At 36.2% G+C, this 14419-nt stretch overlaps 1 protein-coding gene across 1 annotated transcript in view; it reads left to right on the top strand.

The window, feature by feature from the left end:
- ADAMTS19 (ADAM metallopeptidase with thrombospondin type 1 motif 19) overlaps nt 1-14419 on the top strand; it is a 159098-nt gene that overhangs the window by 141515 nt on the left and 3164 nt on the right. Inside the window, exon 22 of the mRNA XM_032205788.1 lies at nt 13427-13604. Coding sequence (XP_032061679.1) covers nt 13427-13604 — 178 coding nt within the window. The remainder of the gene's footprint in view (nt 1-13426; nt 13605-14419) is intronic.

The raw sequence follows: 14419 nt of genomic DNA, 5'->3' as shown, positions 1-14419 counted from the left end.
AAAAGTAGACATTACCCATTTTGAACATGCATAAAACTGTGCATACATACTGTGCTTACAGCCCATGCTGAAGGGTGCTTGCAATTCTGTCTGACAAGAGGCTTGGTAGGCAGAGAATTCAAATAGATAATCAGAAAGAAAAAAATGAAAAGCATTTTAATTCCACCTGATTTCAGCTAACCTTTTTTCTACTCTGTGTTGTAGGATGTTCTCAAGTAGAAGGTACAGCCTTTATATATTTGTTTTGAACATGCCCTTCAAGAAATTGAGTGCCCATAGCAACCTTCTCAGGGTCTACAAGAGGCAGTATAATGCAAAACAAAGGTGAACAAATGAGAAACAACAACAGCGACAACAAACTAAACAACCAACCAAACAAACAAAAACTGATAGCTAGCAGAGGATGCTTGGCAGATGGCAACATTTAGCAGAGGCAAATCCAGCCCCACGCTCAAGGGGTCTGTGCAGTCACAGTCTCATTGCATGATGTGCAGCATGCTGCATGGTGCCATGTGAAAGAGTTGTATGAGGAAAGAAGAGGTTCACTTACATTGCCATTGTTGTTGCCTGTTAAATCTGTACCTTCCAGAAGAAATTAACACCGATGAGTTCAGGAATTGAATTGCTTTGGACTGTGCTGATTTTTAAATGGTTTTCGGGGAGGCATGCAGAAATATGTGTAAGAAACACAAATCAATAGTGAAAAGGTTGATTTGTAGGATAGCTTCATAAAAATTAGCAGTTAGAGGAGGTGTAGAAAATTCTACAAGAAAAGGAAATCTGAAATACATCTGGATATTTCTTACTCTGTGGTAGTAGAAGTGGTAAAAATCCTGCTAAAATAGGTAACTGAGAACTTCACAAATTAATAACATTTTCTTCCATTTATACCCATCAATATTTCAGAAATAAATATTGTTAGTACTAGTATTAGTATGCAGTAATGGACTTTGAACCTTTGGGCAGCTTTACAAATTTTCTGGGCTGTTCTTCCAGCCATATTCTCTGTGGTTCTTAAAGACTAAACCATTGCTTTAAGTGAAGCAGTTTGGCTGCCATTTGCCTTACCAATTGTCACTCTTCAGATCTGACAGGAATGATTACTGACTGGGTTCAGGCTTATTGGTGAGAAAAAGATGTATCTGTGTAATGAAAGCAAACTTTTTTTTCCAGTGAAGTTGAAAACTTGAAATTTCTGTGTCAGTTTGCATGAATTTTAAGAAATTCAGTTCAATATTATGTGGTCCAACTCATCTTAAGTTGAATAAGCTCTAGATATCCATGCTGCACACAGATAGAACATCTCTATTTTGCCATTTTCTATTGTTGACAACTAACTGTCCTTTTATGTTCTGTAATTACCTTCTGTATTGACAGCTTGTCTAGTTATTTATTGAATTACTAGATTTGGGAGTCTGGCATTGCCAAATATGATAGATGTGATACATATTTTAGTGGTGTACTAAATTCAGAGTATCCACTGATTTTTTGTGATTTGATCCTTTTCTTACCAGGCAAATGACTGTGTTTGAGGAAATTATTCTTCCCACAGTCTCACTGGAAAGTGATGGTTTGGGGGTTTAGCATTCTGAAAAGGGCTGCTATTCCATGTTAGCATTAATGGCTTTTTTCAATGATGCTGAGAAGAGAATCAGTAATCTATAGTCCAGAAACTGGATACACTTCAGATTTCCAAAATACTAATCTATAACAACATTTTTAATATTTTAGGAATCTTCTTTACCTACACACAATATGGTAAAAATGTGAATGCCTAGAATGATATGAATATTTTTCAAACATTCTTTAAAATTAAAAATTAATTACTTCAGCTCCCCCAAATTAAGCTGAAATGTTTGCGTTGCATGACAAGTCATACAAGATACTGTCAATTGGGTAAGCTCTGGTAAAGAGATTTTTTTGGACCAAGTACTTTAAAGGCTTCTTGAAATTGTACGGAGTGACACAAAGGTATGAATTGAGGAAGGAAGTTTGATTGAATTGTTAAACACCATGTCCTTTACTTAAAATCTTCACAGAGAAAAAGATCCTACATGTGCATCTGTATTGCAACATTAATCTTTGCCACTGGATGGTTGTTGGTTTTTTTTTTTTTGTTTCTTTGTTGGTTTTTTTTTAAGTTAAGAATAAGATTAAGTTAAGAATAAGATTAAGTTAAGGATAAGATTGGAATCGGTGTGGAGCTTGTTTAAAAACAAACAAACAAACAAAAAGAAAAACTTAGCTATAACTATTAGAGCTAAAAGTACAAGAAGGATGCCTCTGAGTAATGGTTAAGCGTTTCCGCTACAGACAGGATAGCAGGTACACTCTAAGGCTTTCCCATTGCTGCCTATTGACATTTGGACATTGTGATCTCTTGAAGGTAAGAAGCCCAGGCAAAGGAAACAGATTTACATGTATACCTGATGGGAGATGTGTCATGCAGATATACAAAGGCAGAAATTACAGAGCACTGCTTTTCACCACCTCCTTTGCCACTGCCTACTGTCTTCTAAGCCATTCTAGTATAGACTAGATCAGACCAACTACCAATTCCCAAACTTTCTGGTTGTGATCCTTGCAGTGCCAGGCCATGCATTACTGCTACAAGGGACTTACATATGCACATGTATGCATATAAACATCGATTTAAATAAAGAATAACATACTTAGGAATTACTGAACAGCAGTAATGTCCAATATTCAGGACTTAAACATGTGGTCTCCCAGAAATAACAACCAATTTTTGTTAAGGTCTCCTCAGAGCTTTGCACAGGCAGGCTTCTGGAAGGCTAACACATAATTCACCAGGGAGATAAATGGTGCTTGACCAGTGAAAGCTTTACTTTCCACTTACTTATACTATTACAGTGCAGAGCTTCACAGCCCAACTGTGTATCACAGAGATCTCTACTGAATGATGAAGAGTTAACAGCAAGCATCCCTTCACTGTCCTTGTGCTGACACTAATTCTCCCTCAGTCATGCCTGGTCAAAAAAGGTTATTCTCAACAAAATTCTGTAAAATAGGGACTACAATGACCATCAGAATTTCACAGTTTCCCAAGGAGCTATGCTGAATTTATGTGCAAAAAAATACCATCAGATAACATCACAAATAAATAATAAGGAAAGGAGCTAATAGAACAGAGAAGTAACATGGCCCATGGGGGCCAGGGAGGGATACAAGAAAAACAAGAACACCAGCTTCTCTTTTATTTTCTTAGACTTTAAACTGAAATGAGTGTTGCATACATACAATCCATGTTCCATGTAAGAATCTCCAATCTACAATGACTGATGATATACTTGAGGCTATAGTGTAAAACAGTAGGTATTATCTCAGTATACACCTGAAAACACTGCGGCTTAGCTGGCATTTCACAGCTAGTCCCAAATCTGGAGAACAGCAGCTCCCTGACATTTTGAACCATAAACTTATTTCATCTTTTCAGTGTAGACTTTTGCTGCATGTTCGTAACTCTGTTTTCTGTTTCTTGTTTTTACTTGGTGATATGCATTGGGCAAATTATTTCATCAGTCTGTTCATGATGATGCCTAGATCCTTTTCTCTGATAGCTGACAAATCATTCCAAAACTGTCAACATGCACAGGAAAATCCAGTCACTCAATCCAGTGCTGAGACAGTCCAATAGGCCTGGTGTATCTCCATCGCTAAGATCATCTCTCTGTCCTTCCAAAAGTTTTCTTCAGCATCTGACTGTATCATCTGCCAATGTGTAGTTCATTTAGCTTGTTGACTTGGGTTCTGTTAGAATTTATGTAATCCTTTTGCTCTTGTGGGATCTAGATGATTTCTATGTGCTGGAAAACTTTTTTCTTTCATGCATTTTTTATCCTATCTTTTACACAGTTAATGTAAATAATACTACTTCAGGTGAATACTACTTTCTTGAGACAAAATTGATCCTCTAAAAAGTTCTCTTTTTGCCACAAAAATGTTGTTTCTTGTTTGGTATTTTGTCTTAATATATGTGATTCTCGCTTTTTACTGTTTTCTAAAGATTTCTTTTTGAATACTACCTGAAAGTATTTTTACATTTTAATATATTTTTTATATATTTATATAACCAATCTTGAAAATTATTTTGAAATTACTGTTTTAAATTAAATTCATTTACCAGTTTTAATGAATTGCAGGGAATATTATAGATTTTTAATTACTGGAAGAAAGATTTACTTTTCTGCCTTATCTGTGCTGTTTCAGGCTGTTGTTCAAAGATTTATGTTTAATCTCCAGAGTTCCTTCATCTAATCTTGCCACAAATAACTCCACTAATGTTGACATAAAACAGAGTTCACCCAAAAGTAATGATTGTTCTTTGGTAAATTTATCACAGGATCACAGCAACTCAGACTGGTTAACATTGTCTATTTCCTGGCCTTCTGGTAGTTCTCTCAGGACATTCATGCCTTTGGGTGACATCATCACACATAATGAAACCCTTTCAGTTCATGAATTTCCTATTAATATAGAATTTTCTGGAGATCCATATTCTTGCATTTATTGTGTCTACATATTTTAAAGATAAAATTAATCAGCAGAAATTTTGTTGATAATTGTTAGTCATTTTCTAATTCATTTTCCTTGTTACTCTTTTAAGGATTTTTTTTTTTTTTTCAAAATTAATGGCCTATATGTGAGATCATGGTATTTCAGTCAAACAAACAAACAAACAAACAATAAACTCTTAAAGTTCAGTTTCCTCATTAACTGATGTTTGTTTGCTTTTTCTTTTCTTTTCTTTCTTTTTCTTTTTTTTTTTTTTTTAGTATCATTCACATCCATTTAACTTAGTAACTTGATATTACTTCAGATCTTCATGACTTAAAATTTGGTAAATTGAATGGAATAAAGTCATTGTTAGGGATGAGCTCTTTCATTTTTACTTCTACTACTGGAAAAAAAAATCAGAGTCAAATACTTAATTTTATATGGTACACAACAGCTTTTCACATAGGTTTCTTTAATTTCTGAAATATATGAAAGTAGAAATTTCTGAAAGAGAGGGGTTTCATGAAGATTTGTTCCTCTCCTATGGCATTTATGTTTTTAACGGTTTCTTCCAATTGTCTTTTCATTAGCAATGCTAATGAAATGCCTTTAACTAAAGGTTTGTCCTGATGAGCTTTGATTTTCCCTGGAAGGTTTTCTACAGAACAGCCTCATGATATATTAAATTATCAAACTTAAAGCCTTAAACTCAGAGGCTAACATTTCAATGATTTTTAAGAATTTATTTTGGACAGATTTTTAATAACCTGTCCAATTAATAATAGTCCAATTAATTTTGTAGAAAAAATAAATAACTACAAGATCTTCAAACCTAACTGCTTCCATATCGTCGTATTCTCGTTTGGCTGTTTAATAGTTAAAATCAATGGAAGGTTTTCTTCTATGAAACTGCCATATCTAACGTGAAAGTCTGAGATGTAATAATGTCTTATTTACGACTACACATTAATAGCAGTAATATATACAATATGCTACAGAAATTAGTTTTTACCAGGTGTTGGCAACACAAAATTTAGTCTAATGCACAGAGGGTGAGTCCTCTTAAACAGTTTTGTATAATCATCTGTATAACCAGTTTTATCACGCAGCTCATACAGATAACTGTATTCTTCCAGTTTCTTCTCTGACATCCTTTAAAAATAACATATAGTCTCAGACAAATATACAGTACCTATAGAATTGTTAAAATATCTGTAAATTGTTAAAATATCCATATCTTGTGACAATTACTCCTTGCGGGGACAGGACAAGGTCACAAGATAGAGCACAGGAAGTTCCGCACCAACATGCAAAAGAATTTCTTCACAGTGAGGGTGATGGAGCACTGGAACAGGCTGCCCAGGGAGGTTGTAGAGCCTCCTTCTCTGGAGATATTCAAGGCCTGTCTGGACACCTACCTGGGTAGCCTGCTCTAAGGAACCTGCTTTGGCAGGGGGGTTGGACCCAATGATCTTTCAAGGTCCCTTCCGGCCCCTTCAATTCTGTGATTCTTTGAAATGTATTGACAACAATTTACTAGTTCTGTAAAAGTGCTGTTCACTGGAGTTGCTTGTTTCATTGACAGAAGAGCAAAGATCCTTAAAAAATGCTTCTCATATGGTTAGCTTTCACTTCTCTCATGTAAGAGTATCACAGATATCACAGATCTATCTTATCAAAAACGAAGTTAAACATTTGTGGTGGTTTCACCCTTATGGGCAACTAAACTGCACCACACTGGTCTCTGAATCCCCCTTCTCAATGGAAGAGGGGAAGAAAATATAATGAAAAGGGCTCAAGGGTTAAGGTAAGGCTGCAGCATGGAGATCTGCTCATGTGCTCACGGGCTGCAGAGGGACGGCCTGCTGCACCAGGGGCCTCTCCACAGGGCGCAGGGAAACTGCTGCTCTGTGCGTGGAGCACCTCCTGCTCTCCTGCTGAACTGACCTGGCGGGCTGCAGAGGGATGGTTCTCTCCCATTTTCTCATTCCTCTCTGCTGCTGTGCTGCACAGCATTTTTATTTTTTTTTTTTTCCCCTTCCTTCAATCTGCTCTCCAGAAGGCCCACCCAGCATTGCTGGTGGATCTGGCCAACAGTGGGTCCCTTTTGGAGCCAGCAGGCTCTGCTCTGACGTGGGGCAGCTGCTAGGCTCTGCTCACAGAGGCCACCCCTGCAGCCCCGCTGCTACCAAACCCTTGCCACATACACCCAATACAATTTGGTTTCATCTTTGTATGTTTATTGCTTTTAAAAAACATGAAAGATAAATAAAATAAAATTTATAGAACTGCAAAAATAGACTAATGCTTCACTCAGAAGCATGTAAATAATTTTATGTTTAACCTATATATCTATAAATTAAAAAGGTCTTCAGTTGATTTAGCAGTATATCACATTTGTGATTAAAGATAAATGTACCTGCCTAGCTTTACCTGAAAAAATCAAACAAACAAACAAAAAACAAACAACAACAACAAAAAAAAATCAGTTTTTCTCTTTTCTTAGTTCCAAAGGGATCCAAACCTATCTTATGTGCTACATTAATAACTCTTTAGCCTTGCAAGGGATTTCCCCTTCCAAATCCAAGGGTCTTCTTGCATAACCAGTAAGTACATTGTGGTATTTATCACCCCTGAATGTGAAGAGGTTCTTGTCCCTCCAGTAGTTTTCATCTTTCTCACAGGATTTGTTGTACCCTAACATTATCTAGTCTAAATTCCCTATTACATACAGGATTTTGTGAATTAACCCAATGTTGCATACCTTGAGGAAGAATCTCAGCAGGCTTCCTGAACAAACTAGTAAGTATAACTGTCCTAACAAAAGAGACTAGATTCATTGGGATGCTCAGGCTTATTCAGTCATGAAGTGAGTGATCATGTTTAACTAGTTCATCTAAAAAGAAATGGGGGAACTGAACCTAGGTGTCACCTGTGGACAAAGAATTTGATATTTCCGACTTGAGTCCAGTGAGCCTGCTAAGACTGAAGCCTGACAAACCCTACTATTGATTCAGAGTAAACGATTAATGCCAGTCTAGAGCATTGTCAAGGGAGAAATTTTCATATGCTGTCATAGCAAAAACAATTTTTTTTTGTTGTTTCCTTAATATTCATGTTAAACCAAATTCCTCGTCGTATTCCACAATCAAATCTTACTTGTAAACTTTTAGTTGTTTCTTGTCTTGTTACCAAAGGCAGTTTCTCATTTTCCATGAAAAAATATAATTGATTTCTATTGGAAGCTAACAATGGTTAAAAAAATAGAAACAGAAAAGAAAGATCCGGGTTCTTTAGACCAAGTGATGAGGACTTCCTACATATAAATCTTGTCTGTAGCCCAGCTTATCAAATGTGGACTTTAGCTGTCTGTCTTCCTTTCAACTCTTATGTCTTTTACATAAGAGTTGACATTTACATAGTATTAATTGACACTCCAGAAAGAAGAACTTGAAAGAAAAAGAAAAATAGAGAAAAAAAAGAAAAAGAAAAATAAGTAAGGACAGCTCAAGCTTGCTAAACTTAGCAGAAACCAACAGCAGTTTTTTTTCAGCTAAACTTAGCACAAGTTCTGAATTTTAAATTTGGCGTTCATATACTGAGGTGTTGGGTGTGTCAGAAATGAGAGAGGCATAAAGACCTTCCTGGAAATGATGCATAGGAGAACTCAGACTTCATCTTATGTTTGGATCTATTAGTCCCTATTAGTTGTGCTATTCACAAATGGTCTTATTAAAAAAAAAAAAAAAAAGGTTAAGTAAACTGCAGATAACTTACTGTATCTAGTAACCTTTAAAAATAAGAATATTGTTAAACTCCATTTATTGAAAACAAATGCACTACCTTACCTACTACCTGCCTTCAAAAGTGAACTTTATAAAAACAAAAGGTACACAAAAAAATTGCAGACATGAAAGCAAATACTAGTCCTGTTGCTAATATCTGATTGCTTGCTACCCTTGTTTTACACTCACTTTATGAAAAGGTTGAAACTGCTTGAATGCTGGAACTGATGAACCTATACATAAATGATTAGGAATGCTCTGCTAATAATTTCCAGTAGAACTCATCACTGAGTTTCCTTATGAGCACATCTCTCTCCATTTTTAATGCTACTTAGACTTGTAAAACCCTTTTATTGAACAATCCACTTATTCTTGAAAATAAATTGTCCAAGTCAATTCTGTTAATATTGCCACAGACTGGGTTTTTCATTGTGGATCCTATCGACCTCTGCAGTGATTGCCTGTTGTCTTGGAAGAAGGATGCAATTTGACCATTACTGTCTGCCAGTGACAATTTTTCCCTTAATTTAGGAATTCCTACTTCGTTTGAAGGCCAGCTGGAAGCAACTAAGGCATTACAGCACCTTCTTCAGCTGTTGGCCATGGGAATGTGTATTCTCTCCAGAATATATATCTTTGGCAGGGAACAGAAGGAAGGAATCTTGGGTAACTGGTGTGCATGCCAAGTGTAAGGATTGTTATATTTAACGCCTAGATTTCTGTCCTTGAAATTATGTCTAAAAGAAGTTCAAAAGTAGGACAAAATTCAAATAGGGTGGGTAGATTTTATTTGAGAGAAAAAAATAATAATAATATAAAAGTCTGTTAACTATATTTATCCAGGATTTTCTTGTAATCTTTAACAGGAATATTTTACATGTCTTGCTGCTTGAATGGTTTTACAGTACCTTTAGGAATGTGTCCAAAATGCACAGATTAACAGCCACATAAAAAACCTCCGGCTGCGTATTAGAACATTTAGTCTAAACCTACAAGCACAGTTGTCCTACGGGAATTTTGCTAATCAGTTACATGGCCTTAAAATGTAGGTCATCTGAACAGTGAAAATTAAACTGTAATTAACCACCGCAAAAATAAAGTGTAGCATGTGCAAGTGTGACATTTGGGAGATGTGGGGAGAAGAGCTCTAGAAAAACATTCTCCATTCCCTAGTCACAAAACTTGTGGGTTGAAACTAATCGAAGATCTCCTGGATCCGTAGCAAGTTGCTATGGATTTGTTTGGAGTGGCCATTTTCTGCAAATTTTATGTACATAAGCTTTACACTATATATATATATATATATATATATATATATATATATATATATATATATATATATATATTTAAAATTGTGGAAAATATATTCAGTTTTGTCAGATGGACTGCTTTATGATTAAATTCATAGCATAGTATGTGAAGGTGAAAGTACGGTTGTAAATTGAAAATCTTGTTAGTTTTAAACTTGGAAACCGCACAAGTATACAGAAGCTGTGTAGCTTTGACTACATACTAGCAGTGCTACCTAAAATGTGATACCTGCACATCCACTGAACAGTATTTCACTCTGGGCAAACATTTTCAGTGAGAAAAATCCAAAAGTGAGGCAAAGTTAAGAGGCATTAGTGTACAGAGCTAGATGTAAAGATGTTCATGCAGTAGAGTGAGTATTGTAATGAGGATCAGAGTTGTTGCTCTGTGTTGTATCTAGCTGGTTTGCAGAAATTGAGGTGTATTCTGGAGAAGATGGAACAAGTCTATACGTTTTCAGAGCCATAAAGAAAAAATGTTGTGGATGCCTTTTATCCTCCAATAGTCATTTGCTGCTCTCAGTTATCCCAGCAGCTGGCTGGTATGTATGTAGTACAAATTCATTTACATGTCAGGATACTTCATGGAGACACGCAATCTCAGTTCGTGTGTGTCACTAGCAAATGCCATACCTGAAGTGTGTTTTCCCTACTTTTATGCAAATAAGATGTTATGTCTGAAATTTTTCATTTTATTTCCAGTTGCTTTTAAAATGACTAGAAATATTTATTTTTTTTCTGTATGTGTCCCATGTGTAAATGTTTTTATTAGATATTAAATTTCACATTACTTTGAACATGAGATAATATAGCTATGGTAAAGTGATTTTCTTCTCATTTTTTTCTGGCTTCCAATTAATAGAACTGTTAATTCTGAAGTCAGACAGCACTGCTTCTTCTGATATGTGACCAGGGTAGACTAAACTAATGGGACTGAATTTGAATGTTTTGGATTGCAGCCCTTTCTCTTCACAGTTCTCACTGAACATCTTTCAAAATTTAATAAAAGCTCTCAGTTTTATAAAATATGAATAAATACAAAGTTAGACACTTCTGTGAAAAGTAGATAAAAGGGGAGGGAAGGTGAAGGGAAATGTCTTATTTCTTGCTTTGCCACATACTTCCCATATGAACTGAAACGTATCATTTTAGTATCGTTCAGCATTGTTTTCCTCCTCTAAATGATGGATGATAGCGTGTAGGTCATGCAACACAAAATGAATTGTTTGGAAGCTGTATACATTTTTTTGATTAAAAACAACAACAACAACAACCAAACACCACCACCACCAACAAAACACAGTGTAATGCTTCATAGAGCTCTTTGAAATATCCCAGGAAAGTTAGCAGCAGCTCAGTCATTAAAGGGAAGTTAATTTGCCAATTAAGATTTTAATGCCAAAATCTTGCCAAGTTCTGTGTAGATATTAAGGGTTTACACATTGGTTACCTGAGAAAGAACTGTCTACTCATTGAGTATTGTCTCAGATGCATTGCAATCAGTAGAATCTTTCAGGTTGGTGCTCATTTGATATAAATAAGATGTGGCTGCAGCCAGAGTGCTCTCCACAAGGAAATCTCCCAGCTTGCCCCTCATCTGGAAAGTCTGTACACAAGCAGGCTGTGAGACAGCCAGTGCGTTCACAGGTCCTTCTATGGAGATAATGCACTTTGGTAGCTTCCTGGCCTCATTCCTGGCCTCTATCTGTGGCAGGGTGACCAGAATGTTTTGGGAAGAAATGCAATTTGAGAAATATATACCAATCACATAACATCTTTAAGGCATTTCTGACCATATTCCTGATCTTCCAGGAACAAAAACAAATTTACATCCTCCCCACATGCTACCTATCTGAAGAATGGAGAGAGGAATCCATGAAGTGGATGGAATTTTGGCAAGATGAAAAAATCAGTGTTCTGGCTGCTGCTGACAATTAAATTTGGGGTATCTGTATGTGTAATTATGCATGTTTGTCATGTGTATAATGTTGGCCATTATAGGAAGTCACAGTATTTTTAGCTGCACTGGAAAAAGGTAGAGAATTCAGGAAAAGGAATTAAGAGTCTTCTTTTCATGCAGTGTAAAACCAGTATACTAAATTCAAAGTTGATGAGAGACTTCTGCGTGTGGAAGACTTCAGTACTAGCTGGATTTTGTTCTGTAATCGGCATATTGGTTCATTTGCTAAGTGATGGTTTGTATTGAACAGATAATAGTGTTTTCCTAACTGAATGTCTTTGCAAGCCTTGAACTGTGCAGATTGTATCTGATTAACTTTGCAAATAATTACAGAAACTTTATTGACTTAGTGGAACTACTCCTGATGTACATCACTGAGGAGCAAAATCAAGTCAACTTACCGCATCTACAGAATGCTATTTCATGTGGCTACAAGCTGAAATGTGCTTTCGATGTTATTAGTCCTTTCTGAAAACACTCTTTAAATATGTATCCTAGTCTTTTGTACCTCTTTCGGTATGAAACATGAATCTAACTCCCCTGGCGCCCCCTTGTTTCCCATTTGGAATGTGTAAATCTTCTCCTAGTAACAGTGCTTAAAATGTCACCCAAAAGCACATAACTGACAAAAGGAAAGGGTATAAAACACTTCAGTGCTTCCTACATTCAAATTTTTTTCTTTCTTTGAAGGCTTGATAAAGTCTACATCTCCATCTCGAGAGAGGCTGGTTGGGAAACCTTTGTTGTTATAGGTTGCTGTTCCTCTCCTTGTCTTTGTCCTTTATTTAAGTATTTTTTCCTGCTGTATCATGAAGCATCCCAAGGAAATGTTTTGTAAATATTTACAAAATTGAGATTTTTTTTTAGAAAAAAAAAATGTTATCAGGATTATGTGGGTGTAGTGGTATAAATTTTCAGCTAGTGCTTATGCCATTCATTGCAAGAGGTTGATGAATACTTGAAGATGTTCTGTATTGTAAATTTCTCCAAAACTGAATGAAATGTGTCGATGTGTGAGTGAAAACCACTAGCACATAAGAGCAAATTGCAACATAATTTTCTTTTCAATGAATTTTTAATTAAAGCAATGGAACATATGTCATTTCAAGCCCCATTAAATTTTGTGCATAAAAAGTCAGTGAAGGGGAAAAGGTGTAATTTATTTGCTCAGAACAGGTTTTTTATGCATTTGTAAAACATTGCCCAAGTTTTCATTTTAATTTGTTATGTTACTGTGATAAAAGTAGAACATTATGACTTAGCTGTTTTCTCACTTCATTCCTTGTGGCAATAAGATGGGAAGGCTGATTGAACACCAAGCAGCCAGTCACGGATTGCATGGGTTTTATTTGTCGGACACACATGAAAACATGGAGACCGAAAGCAAAGGCAGGAGGAGGAGGCAAACACTCTAAACTTCTCAGTGGAAAGGACAGTTTGCACTGACAGGAGTAATGGATTATTTCAAAATGCTTCTCTGCATCAGCATTGTTGTTTGTTCCATCACTCTCACTTCCATTATTAAAGTAAATTAGAAGACAAATACAGGAGAATGGCCCTTGCTCCTTTCATCCAGGTTGCTGCATTTCAGTTTCATCACTGGCTCTGCAAAGTGGACCTTGACAGCCACAGCGTGCTGGAAACACGGAAACACTACTTCAGTGGTATTTCCTTTTGGTCTGTTATTTCATATAGGAGTTGACTTTCATATAGGCTACTGAATAGAAGGCAGAAATCTCAGATTGCTGATAACTGAAGTAACAGCCATTGACTTCAGCTGGACTAGCATTTCACCTCATGTTTTGCAGGCAAAAATACCTTTCCAGTGAATGTCTGTCTTCTGTGTGTTCCAGTGCTCTGTTACCTGTGGCAAAGGAATGCAGTCCCGAGTCATCCAGTGTATGCACAAGATCACAGGAAGGCATGGCAATGAATGTTTTTCCTCCGAAAAGCCTGCAGCCTACAGACCTTGTCATCTCCATCCCTGCAATGAGAAAATTAATGTTAACACAATAACATCACCCAGGTTAGGTAAGCAGCCAAAATGACATATTCTTATTTGAAATTTCTGTTTAGTTCTTTCTCTGTAGAGCAATGATGATGCCAACTTAAAAGCATATGGCTGGGACCTGGGAGATAAAAATTCTATTCAGAGACTTCTCTCTGTGCCTCAGTTTTCCAACATGTACATGAGAGACTGTACCTCACGATGGTAAAGAGTTTTGTTAGCCAAGGAAGGACCATATTATGAGACTGCATATTATGGGCACAAAACATTCTAGATGAAAATATGTTTATATTAGAGCTAAGAATTTATTTCTTTATCCACTCAATTTTGTCAAGTACTTCTAAAGTAAAAAAAATCTCAGATTTTCTCTTAAAAACTCTTTGAACTATGTTCTTATGATATTTTTGAGATTAAAGAGGCGCTGGTTTCTCAATACAAATATTTCTTTCCACTTGTCATTGGTTCAGATGTCTATAATCTAAGCCTGATGCATTAGGATATATGAAAGAAAATTGCTAACATGAAGAGATTTGCCGTTCCTGGAAGAACTTATGTGTCTATTGATCTTAAGAGTTATTTATTTATTTTTAATGCATACCTACTGAACTGTTAATTCTGTTAACTGTCATTTCCTGCTGGGGTGTTGATGATGACCTTGCCATTAACTCTGTAAAATGTACATGTACATGCTTCCTGATCATGACTAGGGCACTGTTGAAGGGCTTGCTATAGGACACTATACCCTTTCCAGATGATTTTCATAGCCCTTGTTAAGATAAACCCTCCTGTCAAATGGATTACTCCTGCAAGTCTAATGTTTCAGGCTGTGTGTAATCCT

This window comes from Aythya fuligula, chromosome Z (genome assembly GCF_009819795.1).
Source record: "Aythya fuligula isolate bAytFul2 chromosome Z, bAytFul2.pri, whole genome shotgun sequence".
Classification (NCBI taxonomy): Eukaryota; Metazoa; Chordata; class Aves; order Anseriformes; family Anatidae; genus Aythya; species Aythya fuligula.
Note: the sequence above shows the minus strand (reverse complement) of the source record. Positions and strands in the feature narration are given on the sequence as shown.